Consider the following 13,537-nt stretch of genomic DNA (forward strand, 5'->3'; position numbering starts at 1 on the left):
TTGGGCCTCTCAAATCCTGGGAGCACCTGCTTGGGGCAGCTAGAAAACGCGGGCAGTTCTGGACTGACCGCACTCTCCCACCATAATAAAGCCAATGTCTGCCACAATAAAGCGGCACAATTTAATACCATCTATATCACAGTTACACATTTTGGGCATTTGTGGTACAACAAGGGGCATGGACATTTATTTGGTAGAATTTTTAAGGTGGCACAAAGCATCTACTTCTGCCACTGTCAGAGATAAGATGCTGGGTTAGCTGAACTGTTGGTCTGAACCTAGTATAGCACTTCTTATGTTCGTATAATGTCTGTTTCCACCCTAAGTGACACAAATCTTTTGAAGTCAGTGCAGTTGCATCTGTTTATTCCAGGGCTGAATTTGACTCAGTGGGCCGAATTCTACAGTGTTTTTTCAGACAAAATACCCATCAATGTTGCCTTCATTGAAGACTCTAGGGCTTGGTTTGTGACCAAAACTACTAAATGTAATCAAATTTGCAATTAAGGGTGAAACTGTTTTCTACTCTCACCTTCACTCCAGTTACAGCTAAATATTGTAACAAATAAACCCTATGAAACCAATAAACTCTATGAAGCTGCTGTTCAATGACTCCTGTTATACCCATGAACAGTAGAGCAGGTTAAGAATAGTGTTTCAGGTTCAACTCTGAATTTCTTGACTTTTGCTGGTTTATATTCCCAAACTATTTTGCCTGTGCATTGTGACTGATGAGAGTCATCAGCATTATTTTGAGCATTTCCCTTTGGTTTAAGTGTGTTTAAAGTAAAAAGATAAGGTGATCACTTGTGTCAAGCCAGTTCTAGATTGTGGATGAAATCATGGAATTGATTCATGTTTATAGAAGATCCGCAAAGGGTATCGTAATGATGATGCCAGCCCTCAAAGAAATGAACAATTAACAGGCCTCAGCAATGTAATTTACCTTAGATCAAGGAGGGATTAACAAGATATGCTTCAGATAGGCTTCAAATAAATCAACAAAGCTATGATCCACAGTGACATATTTCTGAGAGCAGAAGCTAATAAGAATTACAGGAAAATAGTTTCCCGCTCGCAAATGATTTTGAAACACTTTGCTTCCCAGAGTTGGACCTGTAAATGGATAAAAATAGATCAGCACTGGGACTGCCACTGAAGTCTTTGGCTTAGTGCAGGGAGTGGGGGGAGGAGGTGTGTGTGAGGTTTTTTAGATTAGTCCATGGCCTCAATATATTAGAACAGGTTTCATTGTCTTCCTGCGGACAGTTCTGAATGTTGGTTTCGGATCTTCAACTCCAAACAGTCAAGCAAACCGAGCACTGTGTGTTTAGCAGATGAACTACTGCCCATGCAGGCACAGTAGCTGATTATTACAATGTGCGCAGTGGTGCATGCCCACGTATCGAAGAGCAGAAGCCAGCCCTTTGTGTGCTTAAGTATTCCTGAGAACTTCAAACACTGGTGAGTAGGAGGCATCAACAACTCCCCAAGAAAATTGTGGACTGTCCAAGTTGAGGTTAAAGGGCCAACTATTGTCAACAGAATAGTGTATGGGGATTCTGCATTCCCTTTTCTACACTTTGGATAAACAAAAACTCCAGTACTCAGTCAGATGGAAATGATGGGGTAGGAGGAGGGGGGCGTAAGTGTAGGAGTTCTAAAAATATTCCATTTTCATCTGCTTCTGACAATAGTAATTAAATTTGTACGCCTCCCTTTACATTTAAGAAGTGTAAGTCTCTCCCCTTAGCTTATTTTGATCTTCTGCATGACATACTGCAGACTACAAATCACAAAGATGCTGATAAATTTGCATTTCTGAGTAAAATCCTCAGGAGTACAGAGTCCCTCCAGACAGGTATTATTAGCTTCCTTGTTTCACTGGGTGCATGAGTGAATCATAGTGTGTTTACGGCTAGTTTCTCTAACAGAAGACTCTGGTTATCTCTTAATAATGTATTCTCCGGTGGTTTTTATTTCCAAAGCGTTGTAGTAAAGAAATTTTCCCATGGGTTTTAGTTTGCTTTTTCACAACAGCATTTTATCCACTGTTTTCAGAGGGAACACATTCAGTGAAATATTTAATACTTAATAGGATATGTAAGGCTCAAAGTAGTGTCTCAAAATGTGAGAATATGCCAACCACAAGCTATTGTTTGGAGGAGTTAATTCCTCATGCTTCTGCACTGCTTTATTCTGAGCTTTTAGGGAAGAAAATGGGTGTAAATGCTGAGGAGGGACACTACGATGTTTCTGATAGGTGAGGTTGCAAGGTCTGAATAATTATAAGCAATCTTAATTGGGAATTTCTGTAGTTCATACATACCTCAAGAATCCTATTGCAATTGTAAGTAAAATACTATGATTGGGGGAACATTGATAAACATTATAGGAAATGTAAGATAAAATATGGAGAATGAAATTAAAATTTCCACCAAAATGCAATAAAATGTTATGGTATAGCAAACTGAAGAGCAAAGTAAATATAGAGAAAAGTATGGTTGCAGAGGTAATTCGTATCTGAAAATGCCAGAAAAGAAGCACGTAGGCCACTGATGCATAAAATGGACACAGAAATGTTATTTGTTTTCCTTTTCTTTTGGTAAGATTTTTTTAAAAGAATGTGATATGCTCATACGTTTCAGTAGGGATCCTTCATTGGAGGTATTTTTTTCCAAATGAAGATGGTAGTTAGATTGTCATGTAGAAAACGGATTGTCTCTTCTGTAAATATTTTATGACTTCTGAATTGTTCCACTAACTACAGGCTAAGAACCCATTTCGGATCTCCCTTATGCTAGTTATATATCTGGGTGGAACTATGCTGACATCAGTGAAATGTCTCCAGATTTACACTGAGAGCAGGCTCAACTGCTCAGTTTTGATTTCCGATTGTGTGCAGAGATAAGACTGCAGACTGAGGGCCACATTCAGCCTGATGTAAATCTGTAGTTGCAGTGCACCAAAGGGACAAATTTGGCCCCAGGAATAGGTATGATTAAGATTTTTCACCTGAAATGTTCAGCTTGACTTTTTAACTAGAACAGATCCTCCAAAAATATTTTCTTAGAAACCTTTAAAAAAAAGTTCAATAACTTGTAAGGGAGAGATTCCTAACTGCATTCATTCAAGTGTAATCCTAAAGTGTGCTAACATTGAGACTGACTGACGCATGGCAAGTTATCAGATTTCCAAAGATTTGAGGGAAGCAGTAAGACAGGCAGACTTTTCTTTCACAAAGGATATTCCACCTTTCGTTTGCCTCTACCTCTACCACAATTTCAAGGGATTCTTCAAATAAAATGGGGACATGTGAACCTGTCTTGCCTGACAGTTTTTTTTTATTGAGTGCCATGATAACTTGGAGTTCACTTGTTACAAGCATTTTATGTAGTGGGTGAAACATCAGGGGAAAGAAAAGAACACTGTATTTCCTGAAAAACTAAGAACTAAATATACAAGTGTCTCTGTATAAGAGTTACCTGAAACAATTGGAAGGGGAATTAACACCTGGTTTTATGGGAAACATTGGTTACCACTATCAGTTTTAATGAAGTGTATTAACTAAATTGTGTTCTGAGTATTCATTCAGCTCTGTTTATGGCACACTCTTGAGTACATTTACTGTTTGTCAGAAGTGCAAACTAGTGAACATATGAGGCTTTAAGACAGGCCATCTGTTAGTCTTAGACCCTTGGATAATTGTCAAACAGTTCTAAAAATAAGCACATACAAACTGCAAGGGGGTGCAAAGGTGATTTTTCTTTAGAGTATTACAGCAAAGGGAAGGCAGCAACCAAAACAATACAATTAAAATAAAATTAAATAAAGCCATTTATTCTGTGATCAGGGTTCTCTCTCTTTTCTGAATGTTTTTTTAATTTTATTCTCCCCTCTCTCCTGTTGGTCGTGACATCCCCTGAATGCCTCTCAAGTTTAGGATTAGTGCAGCACCAATTTAAGGCTCATTGTTTTTCCATAGGGAGCGATAATCTCCAATGGCTAAAGCAAGGGCCTTCTTGTGTCCTCTGTCTGAAGTAATCTCTTTATAAAGTCAAGGCACAAAGATTTTGATCTTTATTGATGGGTTGCTATTAATGGGAAAAATATATAACATTTCATACTTAAAAAAAAAGAAGTGAGGTATTTTAGAGGTATTTAGAGCCGGTTGGTTTCAAACAGGACAAAAATTGTTTTTTGTAAAAATGTTTTTTGTACGGATGATGCTTCCTCACTATTTAAATATTCTGTTGTGAGGTCTTTTTATTTGGTGGATTTTTTTTAATATTCAAAGTGGGGTGCTTGTGAATGGACATTTGCACTGAGGAGCATGATTTACTGTTGACTGAACATGAGGTTCAGGGTTACATGCAGATCTCACCAGCAGAAGTTTTTGGTATTAAATACAAGGTTTCTTTCTCTCACTTGCTGAGCTAAGGCCCATAAGAAATACATGAGGGAATGTAGAGGTTAAGGAGTTTCTCATGTTAGGCTAGAAAGCTGATGGATGATGGTGTGGGGTTGCACCCTGAGAAGTGTCCTGTGCTGATCTTCTCGGCTACTCAGATGCCCTAGGTAAAGGGAATAAAGGGTGCATGGTACAAAATAGCAGGGGGAGAAATTCACCAGGCTTTCGTGGGGATCTGGAGGACTCCCAGCTTGGGAAAAATATAGTGATTAATAGGTATTATCTTCCCAGATGTCGCGAGACCATGCAATTGCATTATTACAACACCACTAGAGTCAACATTTCCAGTTTGTGTTGCTGCCTGTGGCGACAGTAACTTGCATTTACCCTGGCTCAGTGCAGCCCGGTGTGTTGTCTGGGTAGACAATAATATGTTCATCAGCCTGACTTTGAAGAAGTGATGTGTGAGCAGTAAAATACTTGCTATACACTTATGCTCACAAATACCTAGACATGCTCATATTCTTAGGTCACCCAATGGATTAATCACCTGTTAAGTTGTATGTTGGCTCTCTGTCCTGTGAATCTATGATTTGCATAATTCTATTGAAATTATTTGATGAGAGGTTTCTATTCATTTTAATGGGATTTAGAATGTGTGGGAGACACTTTATAACCTTTAATAAGAGTCCCAATTCATATATAAAGCTGTAGCAGGCTTATGAGTTTCATTTGAGGACTGCATACATCGCCAGTGTTGTTGTGCCATCTCTTAACCCCTGTATAACATATGGTCTTTGAGGTGTATATGCTCAGATGCATAGACAGTATATCTCTAAAATGGCTTGTACAAAATACCTAAATACATAACAGATGCACAATGGCACCATAGACTGAATGTATTATGGCCTCAAACCATTATCACACCCCTCGCAGTTGCATTTTATTTTTTTCACCTGCTCCTGTGTTGTACACCTGTGACTTGTTGGCAGTGAATTGTGTTGCAGTGTGGGAGACTCCCAGCTTGACTGCCAGGCTTGTAGCTTTGCTCCATCATGCACTGCCTTTTTTTTGGAGTTTTTCTCCCAATCTTTATACAGCTTGTAAGAGGGCTTTCTGCTGCTGTAAATGATCATTTTTCAAATTGGTCTCTTTTCTTTTTGATAAAAAATTGTGAAATGGAATTTGCCATGCAACCGCTTCAGTAATATCATACTATGTACACATAAAACAACAAAGAAATGATCATCCAAGATACCCAAAAAAGATGGCTTGAACCAACTGCAACTGCAAACCCGGAGAGTCCCTGGCAACCCAGATTGGAGGGCTCTTGATTGCACAGAGGTGCCAGTTAGTCATTTTTTAAATTGTTTTGTTGTCCACAAAACCTGTCACCCAATTTCTGTCACCCAATTCCAGGGTCACTGTTGCTTCCCAAAATAGTTCATTCCCCTTGAGCACTGAGGCAGCCATGGGGCTCAGGCAGTTGTCTTGTTCAGTGGATGTAACTTTCAGAATTGCCATCTATTTTGAATGATAGTTTGGCTCCTCTTTTTTTGTAACTTAAATTTACCAACCTTGCCATAGGCTGGGACTTCCCTGCTGTTGCTAGGCTGGTTGGTACTCCTGCAGAGTTTTCCAGTTGCTGGCTTGGAGCGATGTATTCTGGGGTAATAGCAGCGCACCCTCATTTTGTGAAAGGACTTAACAGGCACTGTTAAGAATTATTAGTACCAGGTTTTTTGTTAAGTTATAGCAAGCTGCTTTCCTTGCCAAAACCATAAATGCACATACATGGACTCGTACACAAAAAGAGCCTGGCTGGGAGATGGGGAAGATCTAGCATCAATTTCTGTGGCTGCTTCAGTTTTCCTTTGCAGGTCACCTTTAAGCATTTTTTTTCGGAAGTGTAACTTGCTGTGTTGAAATAGCCATTTGAGGCAGTCTTGTTTCCCACTGCAGCTCTAAACTACCCTTCTGTTGGTAGGAAATGAGGATTTTCACAGTTGGTCAACAAAAGGTTACTTATCAGAGTTACGTGTGTAGTGTAGGTATACTGAGAAATGCAGCGTATTTACTGGCCTTCAGATTTAACACTTCTACCTGCCTGGGATAGCAGTCCAGGTTTAGTACAAAAGATGAAGTAAAAAGTGTATCTTGTCTTGTTAATGTAAGGTGTGCCAAAGGTTTTACTTATTGCCCAAGCTTAGTTTCTCTATTTCCTTTCATTTATTACATGGGTACCATATATAATAAATGAACTTCACCCCTCAAAGAGCTGAAATAGATTTTCAAGTCATTACTGATAAGGCTGAAATTTATGTGGGATAAAAATCTGGTTTTGGTGCTGTCTATTGTCAGCAGTGAGCAGCTGCAAAGTTTGGGTTAACGTGTTAAAAATGCTCACATAAGGGGACAAGTGGCCTCTTTTTGAGATCTGCACAATGCACTGCCAGTAAACCAACTCACATACCACAAATACAAAAAACCAAGAAAATAGTGAAGGCCAGAAGTGGTTAGGCTTTGGATGGAAGGGACATTTGTGTGGTCTGAAACATATTTTAACAGGTGAAAATTCTGACAGAAGGTGAGTACATTGCTGTAAGTCTGCACCTGCAGTATTTTTGGGGTAACTGTTATCACATACAGAGTCCCCACAGTCAAGAACTCCCAGGTACTTGTGCATGCAAGATGTGCATGTTTGCCCATTTGGCTCATGGAAGTGCAGCTTTTTCATAGGCAGATGAAGGATTTAGCACCCACAGACATTTGCACCCAGGGATACTAGATCTTGATTTTTAAGGTCCTTCATTTATTAATTATTTGGGGCAGTGTCTAGTTGGCAGGTTGATTGCCTATAATGCCTGTGAGAAAAAGTAGGTTTCCCCTAATTATTAACAATAAATCAAGGTCAGCTTATGGGAAAAGTATATTTGGCCCTTTTTACTGATAGATGGCTTGTATTTGGTTTATGAGCTTGTACATGACCTCGGCTCTGAATAAGTGCTGTCTTTGGCATAATCTGTTCGCATCTTCATGTAGACTCTGCTCACCCAACCAGTATGTCCTTTGTATTAGATGTGTTCAGAACATATTATTAACCCATGTTTGAGAAGGGAGGGTTCACAATGAGAGCTTCATTATCAGATTTAGAGCCACATACCATTCCTTTATTGACCTGCCTGGTGTAATCAATGCAGCAGCCACACAGGTTTGAAATCATGTTCCTTGACTGTAGACTGTGCACCCTGCCTCTAGTGCTGATTGTGCATTATCTTTTAAATGACACTGCCTAAATAAGTATGGATTTGTCTACCGTGAATAGCCTTGTTTCGATTTGAGGATGGTAAACCTTTCACATTTTTTTTTTATTGGTATTCAGGATGCCCTAAAAATAGAATTGTAATGAAGTGCACTAGAAATGGCCATTGTTGAAATGCTCAGGAGCATGCTTGAGCACAGGGAGACAGCTGCGTGTTCCTCATCAGTTGTTTTTTTGGAAAAGGTCTTTTCAGTTATTTTAATGTACAAGCTTTTTTATCAATCTGATTGCTGCCTTATTTGGCTACATTAGTCCCATTCCATGACTTTGTTGCTTACCTTTGCCTTTGTGAATAACATGCAGCATTGCAATGGTCATTCTTCTGTAAGACTGCTAAAATCTCGATGTAGAACAAAGTGAAGAAAAAAAGGCAGATTTTAGGTTTGGTCATATTTAAATCATCTACAAGCAACATAGTTTTGATTCTGATTTCTTCTCACATTATTCAGATGCAGTTTATGGTACTTTAGTAAGTTTTCTGTTTCTATCTGTTTCTCTGGTTTTGACTTTAAAATATTAAGCTTCATTTAGTATTGTAATATATAGGCATGAAATTGTTATGCTGTAGATGAGCCTTATGCAAAACAAAGTACAGTCGTCCTTTTACATTAATTTATTGTCCTTTATTTTCACACGGTATCATTCCTTGCATGTTCAAAACAGAATGCATCTGCCTTTCCCTTACCCTTTTGTCATGTTGAAGTCCGAACATCATTGTATAGACTTTCATAAGTGCGCCTGCCACAATATTGCTGGTAACTTTTGACATGATTTAGGAACTCAACAGCACTTCTGACACCTGGTGGTCAGTTATTGGGAATGCACAGATGAGAAAATAATTCAGACTTCAAATGGGGTCACTGCTACCTAGAGAGAGTAGGCTTGCGGATGGAAGGTTCATTAGTTAAATGTTTCCACAAGACAGTTTTCATTAGATAGATGTCATTGCCATGATAAAGGAGCAGATCTGCTTTTTTTCTGATTGAGATACGTATAACTGTAGATAGAATTTAGAAGGGCCAGATGATTTATGAAAAGTTAAAATAGCTTAATGTGTTTAGAAGTAATGCCATTGTATATAAATAATTTGAAGTCCAAATTCATTCTGCTTTTAGAAACTTTTCCTTCCTGTTTGGTGGACCTGTACAACACCAGGATTAAGCAGATGGAAATCAGTAGAACAAAACTAGTGTGGAATAAAATGAAATGTGTGAATTTTGACAAGAGAGCCCTGAAGATTTGAAAACACTCAGGCCTCAGCCCTGAAAAGCCTATGCAGCCTACCTTTAGTCACACAAATGGTCCTGTTGAATATGCATGGCAATATAATTACCTCCATGCATGTTTCTAGAATTGGGGCTTTAGCGTGAGCAAAATTTACATTGCTTTGGATTGCACTGAAAATATGGCTCCAAGATTGCTTCATGATTTATCCAGCTTCTGCATCAAGTGGTGTGACTGGACTGTAATGTCTCCCTCCTGTGTTCAGAGATATTGTGATGGCATGTGGTGGTTACAGCTACTAAAAATGAAGAGCAGTACAACAAACTATTCTTTAAAAAGATTTAATTTCTAGAGTATATGTCCAGCATTGTTTTTTCTACTGTGTATGTTACCTTGTTGCCTGAACTGGTGTGCTTCATCTCTTATTGCCGGAGTATTTCTTGGACTGAAAAGTGTGTGTCACAATCTGGTGTCTCTTTCTGCCAGTGCTTATACCAGTTACTAGTGAGAATAAAGAGTAAAATATGGCAAGGGTTCCCACGGCGATTCAGATTTTTTTTTAATTGTTTCAGTGAAGGGATTCCCTAAAGGCAGATTTTTCTTGGGAAGTGTTACTGCTTTTCCTATATGTATTGAAAAACCTCATGGCTCTGTTTGGCTGATAGAATTTTTTTTTTCTAAGTTCATGCCAGCATTAACAGATCTATCAGTACAAAGCAAATGTGTCATATTGGCAGCTGTTACTTATGAGTACCTTTTCTTTATTGCATTTTGTTTTGTAATAATTGAGAAGCTTTTATGTTGAGCTCTGCATAAATGGTACTGAGTAGGAGGGTATGGGCATGCTTTCTATTATTCTGCCCCTCATGTATGTCTCCTTTTTTCGTCTTTCCAGAACCACACATTGAGCCAGCACGCACAGTGAGCCACTGGCACTACAGGACACCTCTCTGCAGAAGACTTGACGGAGGCACAGTGGGGAGGACCATTTGAACATTACATCCAATCAAAGTGTCATTTGCAACCCAGATGTAAAACTCTAATGATTTGGCCATGAGGCGCTGCTATTATAAGCAGCTGGAAATGAATATTAATGGAAGAGATTAAAAGTATTCCATGCTCAGTATTTTTTATTGTCCTGCTTCAGCTAGTGTACTTTAGAGCTTCTGCTTCTGACTGAATTTATAGTGTTAGATAAATCTGCTTTGATGCTGTTGCCCTTTGTTGCTTCTTGTATTATATTGATAGTTAAAGATTAGGTGTGATTTTTTTTTTTGTTAATTGCCTTTTAATTGCAACTTTAGGTAATTGTGCATTGTGATGTGATTGCTTGGCTATTGTCTGAATATTTCTTTTTAATTTTTTTTAATTAAAGACTAATGCTTTGATTGGATTTGCCAGTTCACCGGACAGTGATTAAAACTATGTAATGAATATAATCGGTTTCAGTGCAACTGGATGGTCTGCTTTATAAATGTGACTTAATCTGATTGCAATAACTAGTACAGTTCAATAAAGGGAATACATGCAATTAGTGTCAGAGTTTCAATTCATCTCTGGGTGCACTCACTGAGTCATCCTCACCCATATGTTTGTGTCAGAAGACTGAAATATAAAATAATGTATTCCTGTAAGCCAGAGAATGGTCTCCACCCCAGGAAAAGTGAAGCAGTACAAGAAGTGAACAAGACTTATGTCTGTATGTAGCAGTTTATTTTCTCCTTGAGGCATGCACAAAACTCCTTTCAGGTTAATGTGAGTTCTACACATGCATTACAATGGCACAATCACTACTTCAGAAATTAATTGCATAAGACGTGTGTGTGGGATGGTTGCCCCAAAAAGATATTTCATCTGTTTAATTGAGTAGCTGGGCACCCTAAATTCCTAATGAAGCTGATGAGATTTGAAGAGACAGGCATCTGTTAGGATTGGATTCCCTCTGTCTGCTGTTTTGTTTGTTTCTATAAAAAGTAATTAACTTTCATGCTTGTATACTAATGCAGTGACTACTGAGCCAGGCCTCTGGGATCTGGTTGGGAGACTGTGTGTATATCGGTCACATGCACTTCTAGATTCACTGGGATTGGTTGTCTATGTAACTGCCTCACACCTGACCTGTCAAGCTGCCATAATATTATTATTATTATATTAATATAGCTAATTAACAGATTCTTGTTAACATACTGTATAGTAATGATATAAGGTTTATCCCCAGTCAAGCAGTTATTCATTTAAGTGAACACCTTTGGAAAGTTAGTGAGATGCTATGTTTATAATATCGCCTGCTAGCATGAATCATAATCTCTGTCAAAGTACAGTTGGGATACCTGATGTGAGCACATTTCCCCGTTCACAAGGACACAGTGCTTTGTAAGACTGCAGCATAGGAACATGAATGTTTAGAAGCTTTTCAAAATTTCTTTACTAAAATTAAGCAGAACTAATTATCACCCTGTTTCTGGGCTTAGAGCATATCACAAACATATCGTAGGAAGTACTTTTCAGGATTATATAACCTTGAATGAAAAAACTTAAGTAGCCCTAAATTAGTTTATAGAACACATTGCAGTTGGAATATGGTAGATAACAAGTGCAAAGGTTGAAGATGCTTTTAGTACCTTCTCCTACATACTATAGTTTTAACCTTTAATTTTCCTCCTTGATTATCTTCTATGTTGGCACATCTTTTTTTCAAGGTAGTTGGAGACTCCCATGTAACTGAGGGCTGACTAGTAGGCCTGTGCAAAGCAGCTAGTATTCGCTTTGGATTTGAATTTGGCCGATTCAGGGGACAGTGATTTGATTCAGTGATTCAAATCACTGTCCTGAATCGATTTGGCCGAATCTGATTCAGAGGTTTGGCCACCATCGAATCGGCCGAAACTGTGAATCAAACAGGCCCTATCCCCTGCTTGCTCTCCCAGCCCCATCAATTGCTGCCCTGCCCAGCCCCACGCTGCATGGGGAGCTCTGCCATGAGCCTCCATCCCCCACCCACTCTCCCAGCCCCCACCATGGCTGCCCTGCCCAGTCCCAGCTCCTGGCTCTTTAAAAAAAACAAAAAAAAACAACAACAAAAGTCCTGCACTCACTGGATCTTGCCAGGCAGGGGGGTGATCTCTACTGCACCCCACTGCCCTGTGCTGCTTGTAGGGCTCTGCCATGAGTCCCCAGAAGCCTTGAGGCTGCTGCAGCAGCCAGTGAGTGTGGGCCTTTTTTAAAGCCAGGAGCTAGGGCTGCATGGGGCAGCTATCGACGGGGCTGGGAGAGCGGGTGGGGGATAGGGGCTTGTGGCAGAGCCCCCCACACAGGGCAGGGCAGCGAGGATCACCCAGGGTGAGTGGGGGCTTTTTTTATTTTTAAGAACTGGGAGCTGGGGCCAGGCGGGGCAGCCATGGGGGCGGGGGCGCTGGGAGAGCGGGCGGGGTCAGGGGGCAGTCAGTGGGGCTGGGAGAGCAGGCAGGGGATGGAGCCTGGCAGGGGTCCCCCCATGGTCTCCACCCCCCTCTACTAGCGCTCCCCCCCCCACTTACTGGCATGGAGTCCTGGCCCAGCTTCCTGTGACGGCGAGTGGGGACTGCCTGAATCTCTGAAGTGCTCTGAATCTTTTCTGAATCAATTCACAGAACTTTGAATTGTGTCAGACCTTTTTAGTGGTCTCCTGATTTGATTTGGATTCAGAGATTTAGCCGAATCTCCTCTGAATTGAATCAGCACCCGAAGCTTCGCACAGCCCTAGCAACTAGGTATCAACAAGGATTGGGATCCACTCCTAAACTAGCGGGGATGAGGGCAGGTATAAATTATGCATAGCTTTTCTGAGAAAGTTCCAACTTTCATAGTAGAACACGCTTCATTTCATGGCTTGGGCAACTAACACCTCTTTTATGCTCCCAGTGGGTGCATCTACATGTGCAATTAATATGCCTGAATTTTCTGTGCAGAAAATTTAGGCTCATTGAAGTGCTCCCAGACACACGTCTACACATGCACCCACAATGGGAGCAAATTGAGCCCGATAGGAGCAGCCCAGCCCAAGGTTGCTCCTGCTCTACTCTGCCCTCCTGCAGCAGCCAGGGGGAGCTCCAGACTCCCCTGGGTGCCATCCCCAGGCTGGCAGGAAGCATAGAGGTTTATACCCGAATTGTGGAGGGCAGAGGGAGCTGTCTCAGCTGGACAGGCAGCTCTGTCCCAGCTGGGGAGAGATAGGGCTGGCCCTGAGCCCCAAGAGGGCATGGGGGAAGCTATCCTGGGTTGAGGGGAGCTGCCCCCATCTCAGGCTTGGGGCCAATCTGATCTTTCCCCAGCTGGGACAGCTCCCCCTGTCCCCCCGAGGCTTGGGGCCAGCCCAATCTCCCTCTAGCTAGGAGGGAGCTCCCAACAGAGCCAGGACAGCTCTCTCCTGCCCCACAGAGATCTGGACTTAGGCAGAAGTGTGTCCCCCTTGCTGCTTGGGCTGACTGGGAGAAATTTGCTCCCAGTCAGTGTCTACACATGTGGTATGGTGCATTAGTTAATGTGCTGTTTTTCTAGTACCTGTATCTACCAGTACTAGAAAATGGTACATTAGACTAATC

The 13,537-nt window shown here is 40.8% G+C and overlaps 1 protein-coding gene across 7 annotated transcripts in view; it reads left to right on the forward strand.

Annotated features, from left to right (window-relative positions):
* Positions 1-10,488, forward strand: part of ZNF423 (zinc finger protein 423) — a 320,869-nt gene extending 310,381 nt beyond the window's left edge. For all 7 annotated transcript variants that reach the window (XM_059713801.1, XM_019497484.2, XM_019497479.2 and 4 more), the window contains one exon: positions 9,853-10,488. In XM_059713801.1, coding sequence (XP_059569784.1) covers positions 9,853-9,882 — 30 coding nt within the window. In that variant the 3' untranslated portion in view covers positions 9,883-10,488. The remainder of the gene's footprint in view (positions 1-9,852) is intronic.
* The last annotated feature ends 3,049 nt before the right edge of the window (positions 10,489-13,537 follow it).

The sequence above is a fragment of the Alligator mississippiensis genome, chromosome 10 (genome assembly GCF_030867095.1).
Source record: "Alligator mississippiensis isolate rAllMis1 chromosome 10, rAllMis1, whole genome shotgun sequence".
Taxonomy (NCBI): domain Eukaryota; kingdom Metazoa; phylum Chordata; order Crocodylia; family Alligatoridae; genus Alligator; species Alligator mississippiensis.